This window comes from Typopeltis vanoorti, chromosome 17, assembly GCF_054136105.1.
Source record: "Typopeltis vanoorti isolate ZY-2024b chromosome 17, IOZ_Tvanoo_1.0, whole genome shotgun sequence".
NCBI lineage: Eukaryota > Metazoa > Arthropoda > Arachnida > Uropygi > Thelyphonidae > Typopeltis > Typopeltis vanoorti.
Genome location: NC_143565.1, coordinates 59,292,602 through 59,305,105, shown reverse-complemented (window position 1 = coordinate 59,305,105; position 12,504 = coordinate 59,292,602). Strand labels below are relative to the sequence as shown.

The 12,504-nt window shown below is 35.5% G+C and overlaps 1 protein-coding gene across 1 annotated transcript in view; it reads left to right on the top strand.

Moving 5' to 3' along the window:
• Positions 1 to 12,504, top strand: part of LOC150097433 (uncharacterized) — a 364,972-nt gene that overhangs the window by 257,048 nt on the left and 95,420 nt on the right. The window contains exon 3 of the mRNA XM_090407059.1: positions 7,835 to 7,902. Within this exon, the coding sequence (XP_090263185.1) occupies positions 7,835 to 7,902 (68 nt within the window). The remainder of the gene's footprint in view (positions 1 to 7,834; positions 7,903 to 12,504) is intronic.

The window sequence follows — 12,504 nt, the reverse complement described above, 5'->3', positions numbered from 1 at the left end:
TGTTAATTCAATGACCCAAAATGCACTCTCCTGTTATATATTAACTGATATAACATTACTCTTTGTTTGTGTGTCCCCACGTGATAAACAGTGATTGTTTCGAAGCATCTAACCTAGTGTGATGGCTGATTCTCTTTCAACACAATAGGTATCGATGTAATTCTTCCCATACTATGCTAGACATCTGACCTTGTATGTCCTTGAAATATCTAATCGATTAACTAAACCTCAGGACGAAGTGCAGGTGTATGCTTTGATTCAGGGTGTGCCATCTGTGTGGGCTACATTTTGCTTCGCGAGGAGCAAACATTTTGTAGAAAACTTCGTATTCTGCTCATCATGTTAATTAGCTATGTCTAATATTTATTTACCGATTTTCATCGGGAAATTTCTGAGATATTTGTCTGTTACTAGTGCGCATTCGGGTGCAATCTGCTAATAGACATGAAGGGATATTTATGCAGTATTCGTGGATAAAAACTTATTAAGGGAATTTTGTTAATCGTCAGCATGGACACTGACATATTTAATGTCTGCGCTTCCTCACCATGAGGGACAAAATTAGCTAACTCACTGACTTCACGTAACTTTACATATCTTCAAACACAGTGTCGAAAAAGAAATAAACAAAATGCACAGACTTCGTGTATCTATCTACTGAATAATTCAGAGTTCATTAATCTGAATAGAATCGCGTAATATGAATGCCTACGAAATCATACAACAATTTTCATTAGATTAGTTCAAATTAGACAAAATGTAAAACTTATTTTTAAATGGACTATTGTACTTATATGTGAAACAATAGTCCTTCGAAAATGAGTGTAAACATACGTGTACCAGCATTTGATGTTGCAGGTGCTGGATTTTGGTTTCATCATTTGCTATATGTATATAGCAAATGATGAAATATATATAAATGATGTATATATATATAGCATTTGCTATATGTATATACATATGCTATATGTATATGATGTAAATACTACTATTTACATCATATACTAACTCATCATAATCTATCTTTTTGTCAGCAGACACTGAATATCGCTTCTTCTCTTCGCAGCTTGAGTTTTCATAAATATTTTACAGAAAAGTTTGTAATCAGTTTCTAAACGTTTGTTGAGAGAGACTGTGATACGATTCAAACCCTTCTTAAAATATTATTTATGGTTAGTAGTTACAGTGTTCTCAAAGACGCAGCTTCGAGAATAAACAACTGCTAATTTACAAGTTATTAATTAAATTTAACAGGTGTATTGCAAATAAGAAAGAAAAGTAATGTCGTTAGCTCCACTACAAATGAAACTAAATATTTTAAGTGAAATTACTGAAGTTCTTCTAATGTACATATCTGTAATTTTAATTCTACTTTCGAGCCTGGAGTAACAGGGCAGTTTCCAATTATGAACAAAACCTTATATCATAGAGCTAGTGCTGCCATCTATCGTCCATTTTCTGAATTGGCCTTTGAATTGAACCAAATTTCATATTAGGCTTCTTCTTCTTGAGTATTCTGCAATTGAGCATGTTCTTCTCTTAGTAGCAAAAACTTTTCTTCCACTGTCTTCTGTTCTGAGCCTTCTCTTTCAAGGTTGTGTACTTGTCTCCATTCAGCATGTCATCTAGCATTGTTTTCCTTACTCTTGTTGTTCAGACACAACAAATGAACACAACTGGGTCTTTTTTCGTCTATTTTTCCTTCGATGGCATCTCTGATGATTCCATTCCTTCTCAGAGTTTGTAATCAGTTTCTAAACGTTTGTTGAGAGAGACTATGATACGATTCAAACCCTTCTTAAAATATTATTTACGGTTAGTAGTTACAGTGTTCTCAAAGACGCAGCTTCGAGAATAAACAACTGCTAATTTACAAGTTATTAATTAAATTTAACGGGTGTAGTGCAAATAAGAAAGAAAAGTCATGTCGTTAGCTCCACTACAAATGAAACTAATATGTCCGATCCAGTTTCCCTTTCTTTTTTATCCTCCTTAACAGACTTCTTTATTCTTCTACTCTTTTTAAGAACTCTACATTAGGCTTAATGTATATGAATTATATCTAAGTAACAAGTAGCATTTGTATTACAAGCAAACATTTCTGTAGAATTCCTCACAATTATTAAAAAAGGTGACGTTCTCACTGATACACAGTTTCCACGTTCTCATGGCTCTGCTACATACACGCTCCTTTTGATATTTATGTTATGAAAAACTGAACAAAAGTAAGAATCTTTATCTTCTTTATGTCGCGCACAGGCTTCATAACTAAACAGTGCTAATGTTATTAGCCTGAATGGCGACGAATCTCAGTAAAAACTTTACAATTTTTTTTCGTTTGTTTGTTTGTTGTGTCTGAACAACAAATGAAAGAGGCAGAGTTATATAGTTACAACGTAAATACCGGGCTCTGTGTTTGTACTGGCAGTTCTTCTATGGTAAGAGAATGATATTATTGTCAAAATTAGTCAATTTAATTGGAAATAAGTTATTTGTCTTTAAGTTTTTTTAAATGGTATATAGCGTTAACAAGATGAAGAGTCCAATGGATTTGTTATTAGTTGTTCAGTGTATTGTATCTTCTTTGACAACTACTTAACGGCTGTTGGATTGTCTTATCCTGACTTTTCACCCCCTTCCTCGCGTTCTTAGTTATCACAATTAAAGTATGCGGCAGAAGCCCCCCCCCCCCCCCCAGTAATATCATTTACCAGTTTCGACCTTTTGTCGTTGCAACTATAACACGTTTTCTGTTCTATGAAGAATATAATTACAAGACGTGGACTTTGGGATTTAGAAACCCCATAACAAAAGGAGATTGCCTACATTTATAGTCTATCTTTGCGTCCATTTCATTGTACTTAAGGTGATAAGCAAGTTTAGCTTTTTTTATTTTTTAGGTTTCCTCTTTTTATGGCACACGCACTATTCAGTTTTGCTCTTTATTGCAGTCAAAATTCCCACTGAGTTATTATTTGTGTGGTAATACCGATAAATTTATCGGTGAATGGTTTAGATCGGTTTCATTCCTTCTATCAAAATTTTCTACGGAATGCAAAACAAGTGAATGGCTGCATCATATCGAGAGTCATAAACAGCGAAATATTTTTCGTTTGGTTTCCTTAAACAAAAATAATACGAAGTCGACTCGGAGGTGGTTAACTCATGCGCGCACGCGCATACACACACACACACACACACACACACACACACACGTCTGCATACGGACAGCTAAGTTCAGTGCTCACCTATTAAACCTACTTACTTAAAACGCATATTATCCAATAGGACTGAGGTTTCCAGAGAACCGGTCAGGTATTTTTTTTATCTGAAGAAAATGGTGTTGGTATTAGTACGTGAACATGAAAATGCTGCTATTTCTTTCCTTTTCTTTTCTTTCTTTCTTTCTTTCTTTTTTTTTTTTCGATTTTTTTTAAAATTTGTACATTTTGGTGCGCACGGTGAAAACATCGCAGACCCATGACTGTTCTCAGTGTACTAAGAGGAAAACGAAAAGAGAGGGGGAACAATCGGATAATCATTAGCATCGATTCTGTGAATATTCTTCGTTCCCCATTTTCTTCATCCCTCTCTCTCTCTCTCTCTCTCTCTCTCTCTTGAGGTTTCTCTCTTATGCCCTCTTTCATCCCCTTGTTCTTGTACCGCTTGGGAACTGCGGAGTTATTTAGCAGCCGGCGACTAAATGAGATCCCAGAACCAAGCTTGCTGCATATGGAGGCCAAGTTCGGAATGATGCGTGGCCGTCGGCAGCCCTTAGATATCTTGTCCTTATCGACTTCTGAACGAATCCCAAGGAATGAGCAGGAGGAGGGGGAGGGAAATAATGGGGACCCAGGACATCTGAAAAGGAGGAACGAATCAGTCAGAGTCCTTTTTTAGAGCACGCAAAGCGGCAGTATCCCCCCGCGACAACGATGAGGGAGGGACTTAGTCTTTCAGTTGAGGATTATAAGGTGGATGTCGTACCTCAAATTGCATGTTTGAGATAACCGAATGTCCCTTTTTCAATGTCTGAAAAATGCGCGCAGTAATCATGATGACCTGCACCGAGATGAATGCAAAAATGGAATTATTTCATTAATGCACGTCGACACATGCTGCGTGAGAAAAGAACGTTAGAAATGTGCACTGGGAATTAAGGTTCAGATATAAGTAGGTTAACCGCTTCACTCTGTCGATTATCATTAGTTTCTTTATTTTATAGATAAGTACGAGCAAGTTCCTTTGATCTAAAATTAAAACAAAATGTGGTTCTCTATAAGTTCTCAGAAACTGAATGATGTGTCAGATCATTTCACCAAACTGAAAGGACTATTTAAAAGTCTTCATCTCGCAATACGGGAAATTTCAACTTTTATCAATTTTATCACCTAATCTCGAATATTGACAGATATTAACAGACTGCACTTCCTTTCGTGAAAAACGTTTCTGGCCAATATCTCAAATTATCTTCACTGTAGCAAATGATGATTCCTGAAGTGCAGTTTTGAGTATTCTTTTGGAAGAGAAATCCAATCACATTTTCATTAGATCTCGCCCTGCATTAGGTTTAAAAATGCACTCCGCGCGTGGACTTCGAGAGAAAGTGCAGAAAGACACATTAATCCCTCAATAAACAAAAATTTGCCAAAAAAAAAATCCTAAAGGTTAAAGTTCCTTCCTTGCTGTATCTCTAGATGGCCTTTCATAATAGCAGTCACTGTTCTTTATGTGGAGATACGTGAACTATTAAGATTCCAGTTAATGTAAACTAACTAAATAAATCAATAAAATAAAAATTAGGCTTAACATGTAGATAAATCTGATTTCATTTGCTTGGTTTTCAATCGAATTATCATGTGATAAGGTGTAAGTACTTTTGTAAGGTGTAAGTATTTATTTGGCTATTGAAGTTGGCAAGGAAGAGAACCGAAAAAGCCTTCTTCATACCAGCAAGTCCTCTCATTAACGTGCTTCACCAAGTCTGTCATCTCAGCCCAGCCTTTTTTTTTTATCCCAACGCTCTTGCAATTTTTCTTTTAATTTGAGCACAGGCTGGAAATAAACCTTTTTCGGGTTCGCTCCGAGTGTCAGTAGTCACTGATGAAACATCGTCTTTCACCTTTCTTAGGCAGCATTTCCTGTATGACTGGCGGTGGTCGTCTCTGCATACGGACAGCTAAGTTCAGTGCGTCGTCTATTAATTACGGGGTAAACGATGAAAGCGTTCCTGCCGTATCAATCTCGAAGGAAGAGCTGCAACCTTTGCTCCTTCCATTGTGCGCTTGTGAGTCCCTAAGACGTTCCAAATAAATAAGTTTGCCATTCACCACAGTTTATTCAAGCACTTCTCTCCACTTCGGTTTGGTTACATTAGAAGTCATTAATCAGTTTCTCTGCGAATCTGGTTTGAATCGTGGCCATCCAGATGATTACTGAATTGTATAAAACATTTTTAATTGCACACCCCAAGGAATCACGACATTCTGAGAAATAAGAGTAAACAATGCGCTTCCTCTTGCGAACATAAAACGCGCATTCAAATATTCCAGTAACAAATATAACCAATGACACGGTTCTTACATTCGTTTTTCGAGTAACCATGACAACCATTTCATACATATTGCTTAGTAAACTGTCATTACAAATAAAAGTTAAGTTCTAATGTAGATGCCAACATATTGGCATAGTCTAATACAACTGTTTTACAGGCTGACATTAGTTGCCAGTATGCATAGTACCTTTGATGATCGTCGTCTGCGGCTGATTGCGTATAATATTTGAAACTGTCAATCATATTTCCAGACATTATGCATAATTCTCAAAATGACTAATTTTGAATCAGTGCGACAAGAATGAGGCTGCATGTTATCACAGCTTAATTTGCCTAGCGTAGCTGCATTAATTAGCCGCAGACAGTGTCTGGGTAATCTTAGCGCTTTTTCTCAAATTGACCGAATACCAGATAATTTTTGGTGATAGGCATGTTTGCGAATGCTCCTTCTCGGTTATGCCTATTATCACTTAGATCACTTGTCACTGTTAACTTTTGCTTCGACAGACGAAATAACGACAGAACAATCGCTAACCAAATATCAACTTTAATGGTACCTCAGGAGATTAGCCTGCGGGATTATAGAGTTTTTTGTTATTGTTATGTGGTATTATGGCCGAAGCAACTAAGGCTGTGCAAGGTACAGAATTATGACTCTTAAACTGCATTTGTTATTCTGGCTGGTTCGTCTATTTTGAATAATAAAAAATAGAGATTTTTTGAAAGGAAAATCGCTTACATCTGCTTAAGATCTCGAGATCAGCAACCTTATTCACTTCAGGTAGGGATTAACCTCACTACCGGAGTCTTCTATACTGTGTTGCAAAGATCTAGATTTTAATTTCTTTAAAAACATATCTATAACATATTCAAGCTTAAAGAAGAAAAGATATAAAGAAGTAAAAAAAGCGTGCCTCCGAATAAGCCTAATTTTTAACATTTAAATTCGTTTCTACCTTCTCCTAGATATTCTAAGCTGTATATTACGTAAGATTTTCTTAAACTCCATAAGTCTCCATAGAATTTGATTTTCAAGAAAGGAGTAGTTTTTTTTTTTAATCGACTTCTATTGTTATCTGCACCATAATATCAGCAGCACACTTTACTCAACCGGGACATAGTTTCATGTGAAAAATAAGGATAAACATATTAGAACCCAGATCAGCAGATTATATGCGAATAAATTCGAATCTTAGTTTTGCTTCGAAACAGAAAAGTAAAATCAAATGAAACTGAAGCAAAATGAGTATTTACAAAGAATGCATGACTTTTGACGGTTTACGTTTGTATTTCCCTACTTAATAAGTTATTAAAGAAAATTTAATTTTCACATCTTATTGGTGTTTTAATGAGGATGGTCTGGTGGCAATCCCAGAAATCTCCAGCAATCAGATAGATTCGTTTCTTTGTCAGAAGCCCTAAAACGGAGCAGATTAAGTTCTGTATTAATGACAACCAATTATTCACGCGTACCGAGATCAAACTTTTTTTCACTTTCGCTCACTAAAATACAATAGGTTTAAAGCCACTTTAGTCCTCCAGCAAGCAGGGTGGTGTTCACTGTTGCCCAATAATAATTCGTATTTGAATTGCCACAAATCGAAAGAATATAAGGAATTAACCACATAAGTACATTATCTAATACATGTTTCATTCAGATAGGCGACACTCTTTTACCCCAAACCTTTAGGAAATCGGTAGAGAGCTGGTGATACTTATCACTATTGCTGAGGCTGAGTGCATTGTCACAAAGTGCTAAATAAGAGCTGATGTTAGTGACCCACTAGTGTATATTTTTATCTATTCGTGTGTGTTATGGGTTAATTTGATTTTGCTGAGTTGAGGGAGAAGAAATTCTACTTGACACTGCCCACGATCCACTCTGGAATTGGCTGAGAAAAGCCTAGAAAAAAAAATAGTAGCCCATTTTGCATTTTGCTTGTTGCATTTTGCTTCTTAAAATTCGTATCCTTTGGTCATAGCATTCATTAAATTCTTTTTTGTTTGTTACTCGAGTTCTATCAATAAATTGTGAATTGATAGAACTACGAAGAAGATATTAATCTTTGATTAATATCTTCTTCGTAGAAAATAGCATTTATGCTGTTTTGTGTGCTATTACAAGCTGAATCTTAAACTACAGGAAATTTAATTAGAAAAATGTAATTAATGAGTAACAGTCGTTGATTTTAGTTTAAAAATTTATTGCTGTCTACAACAGATGACACTAGTGTGTATAAATTCTTTATTCAATTATCTTTTTTTATTTTACATTTCTAGGGCAGAAAAATGTCACCGCTGCGTTGTGCTGCATGTGAAGCACGACAATGTTCTTCAATACAAAGAAAGTAAGTAGTTTCTCATGAAGTTGATTTATCAGATTTCCTTATGTTTTTTTTTTTGACATATTCAGAGAAATGTTTCTGACACAAACTTTTCTTTGCAAGTTCGCATCAATTCTATATTTCTTAATATCTCGCTGTTATTCTTACTTCACAATTTTATTTTACCTTTCACTCACTCTAAGAATAGTTGAAGTCAAAATGAAAATACTTGCAGTGAACGATGAAATTCTTATTCATTTTTATTTGTCTTAAGATTTGTTGTTGTTGTTCTGTATGTATGTATGTCTGTATGTGTGTGCGCGCTCTTGTGCCTGTCTCGCGCAGTTAGTTAGTTAGGTAGTGAACAATTTGATCATATTTGTTTATTTCACAAATTATATTTACCGTTCATTCATAAAGTATTATCTGATAATATTACGTAGTATAATTACATAATTTTCAATTTAGGTTAACGCCAATTTTGATGAATATATAGTTGTAAAAGTGATACGAAATAAGCGATTACTTCGACTGATTGTGATTGTAGCAGATCATCCAAGCCACCTTTCATGCAAAGAGCTGTTTTTGTTCTTCCCAATGCCATTGAAGGAGACACGATGCTATGCTAGTAGATAAGGTCGAAGAAGAAGGGACTTAAGACTGTTGTTGTTGGAAATCAATGTGTTGACACAGAGCTACTCGGAATGTGTTCAGAATATCGCTAATCGGGGACTAATCCCATCTGTAGGCCTGGCATTTGGCTCTACGAATCAACTGGAATGTCATTTTGAGCAGGAAATCTGTCATTTCTACAAAAACCTCTTTGTTATTGTTCCTGAACTAGCCTGATTTGTATCTCTACAAACAATACTGATCTCGTACGCAGCGATCAGTACATGATGTCAGGTTTCAGTTGACTAGTAAGATGGATTACTATCCATCTTTGAATGCAAGACTCTTAAATGCATCAAAATGCTCTGGTTATAGTATTTGTTCTGTAATATATATACTGTTCCTCTTTGTTTAAGCATAATTTACAAGTAAATAATGATGCAGCATGAATATGGCCACATAAAATTATGAAAACGCGAGCTGATGCTTTTCGCTTTCTCAGGTTTTTATTTTAATTTAGATGCAATAAGTATCCATATTTTGCTTTTCGGGACACACATAAAATTCACCTACCAAAAGTCACCTATCAGATTGGATTTGGATACACTTTGAAATAACTATCTTATGCTTGAAAATTGTCTTTCTTGGAACTAAGATACAATCTGAGAACTCTGGTTTATCCACTTTCATAACAGGCAAACCAAATGAAATATACGCACGACATACAAATACAGGCTATGAAAGTAGACAAACTCGAGTTCTCAGATTTTTAATCTCTCTCTCGAAGGGAAAGACAAAAGTAGTCGCGCAAAATTACTATCACTTATCCATGCCATGCACTCCCTGTGAGATCCCTTGCACATTCATTTAATTGATAGAACGACCAATAGACGATTATTTTAATCGTTTTTTGTTTACGTATTTTATTATTTTTTTCTGGTGTTTGCTATTTGGCTGTAGTCCATTTAATATGTATCGAGACAGTGGCAGAAAAGCTAATACTTTCTCTGTTTAAATCGTCATCAAATCACTCTTAACGTATATGCTTATATTCCAATTGTTGGCTCATGCCGAAATAATTCGCCCATCATAAATGATTTATATTATAGCGGTATGAAAAGTCAACCCTAATTTAGCTACATATCGTATGTTTCACCGTCTCTAGTGTTTCTAATTGACATTATAGTATACAGTAATACCCAGCATTACGACACTTCGCTTTACGACTATCCGCTCATACTACGCTTTTCAATTATAATCTGTGCCCATTTATACGACACCACATTCGCTCAAAGACAGACAGCTTTAGTGATATGGAATATTTAGAGCACTGAGAATGGATTAAAACTAATTTTAATGCTTCCACTATTTTGTCTCAGTCACTGAGACATCTTCAGAGATTACAAACAACTTACTGCCCTTATCCGTTCTACCAAAGATCAGCTCCCTCTTCTTTCAGTGACTGGAGAACCGATGCCCATTTTTGCGAACTCAGTTTATTATTAATGTCGTTACTCACTGCGTCTCACTGTCTTTTGGTGTTTCACTGTACATTATAAGCTGTTTATAATTGTTATTTTAATTTATTGTTGTTAATAATGGCAGATGAAATTCAAAGTTTCTTGCAGCGAAAATAAGAAGACGCGTTAAAGCGATTGTATTAAATACTAAGATTAGAATTATTAAATTTCGTAACGACGGTGTATCGAACACTGAGAGAGGCCGCAGACTAAACTTACCTCGCACTGTTGTTGTTACAGTTGTTGAAAACAAAATAAAATTCTCAGCAAAGCAGAAAGTGCTACAATAGTTAATACTACAGTAATCCGTAAATGAAAATTAAATAAATAAATAATGCTGTAGATTAATAACTAAACTAGTGTTTCCTCAAGGAAAAACTATTTGGGAATAAGTTTTTCGTTCGTGAAGATTATTCTATATTTTTTTATTTGAGCATCTGACTCACTAAAGCATTCATTTACGTCTGGCGTAAAGAAATTCTTTATTCACGACATTTGTAAGTAGCCATACATATATGGCTACTTAAAAACTTTATTAAACCATTAGATGCATGAAAAAATAAGTGAGGGAAAAAAAGACAGTGAGTCGCTATATTGATTAAGTGAGGGAAAAAAAGACAGTGATTCGCTATACGACAGTGGTCTGGAACCTAACGAGTCGTTTGAAAAGAGTGTTGTTTGAACGCAGTGGAACTACATTGCATTCTGATATCATCATTCAGTGTGTGTCCCTCTCTATCGTCCATATTATCAGGTTGGTATATTGCTATCTTTATCTCAATGGCAGAAAAACTTTGATAGATTTGAAGACTCGCTCAATTCTATTCCGCTCTCATTTTTTTTCAAGTATTTTTTACTCTGCTCCATCTGTTCCTTGTTCGTTTTCTTTGTCCTTTGACTGGTCTGAAAGAGAATTTTCTCCACTCGTTCTTTTCGTGTATTCCAACTACTTCATTCTAGCCTGAGTTTTATTATAATTTCAGCACTTTCTGAAATTATAATAAAACATTCGACATTTCTCTTACTACCTCATTTTAAGCACTTTATTTTTTGCCTCTTCTGATTCTATAATTATACGGGATTCTACTTTTATTCCTTGTTGTTATTGGTCTGTGTTCCTCTTGCATTTTATGTTACAATAATTGCCTGACATAACAATAAATGCATGAACGTTTATAGAATTTCGTACGCTATTTTCCGCCTTGCTTAATCGAGTAATCACCTCCGCTCTGCTGTAGTTCATATGAAGGTAGACATGAATGTGGTAGATGGAGGCAGTAGATGAATTTTATCAGTCGGCTTGAGACAACCAAACAGCTCATTAGAGGCCGGAAACGACTTAAAAATCCATGCATGATTTTGCTAACTACAAGACTCCACCTTATCGATACCCTTGTTAACTCTGCCTTACTATACGGATATGAGAGTCGTACAACGCAACTTGTAGGTATCGGCGGAGGAAAGAACATCCCTGCAATATCTGCATCTGCTTTCGTTTTTGACAGAGCAGGAACAATTTCTCTGAGAATTAAAAGCAATATTAGGAAAAGCTATATTCTACATTTGGACGAAATATCAGTTGAATGAGAACCTTGTTCATTCGTTTTATATTGCACTTCTAAATTCTATTCACTACGTCACATTCTAATTACTGTCACAATTTTATAGATGCAATGAAAAATTCTTTGCTTCTGGGAGATCCTGAAATTATTATCGCCAACGAAAATAACAGTTTCAGGATTTCCCAGCAGCAAAGCGTCTGCTAATGACTATCACTTTCTAGTGCTTTCCATTGATAGCTGAAATTGATTTCTCTTCGAAATGAATGTACACTATCTTGTATTTTAACTCTAAAAATTACGAACTTTACATTCTCTTTATTGACGAATTAAGTCAAGTGGCTTTATTGGCTCTATTTTCCTAAGGAAAATAAAATAGCATGTGTAATACAGGAACATTTGAAATCCTTTTGATTTGGTGATGATTAGGATGACTCAGACATGGTAAATTAAGACAGAGTACATATGAAATTATTGGGCTGGTAAGTATGACAATCTTAGGAGTTTCATTGGTTCAGTGCCATGGTATGTAAAACTGCAAGGGCTGGATGTTGATAGTGCATGGGAGGAGGTTAAGAAGTGTTTGCAGGAGGCAATGGCTGACTGTATACCTAGAGACCGAATAATAAATCAAGTAGGGATTAAATGGATGTATAACACCATTAAGCTTGAGCGGCAAAAAAAGAAACAACTATGGATGGAATTTAAGGATAAAGGTGACCTGCAGGCACATGAACGGTATAAAGCCCAGGCCAGAAGGGTAGCAAGAGTGGTAAGAAAAGCAAAAGCGAATTATGAAAGAACATTAGCCATGAAGGCTAAAGAGAATCCCAAACAGTTTTTTCGATATGTTGCAAGTAAAAGAAAAAATGTATACAGCAGATTGATTTTAAGGAATGCCGATGGCAAGGAGGTCACTGAATCAGTCGATATAG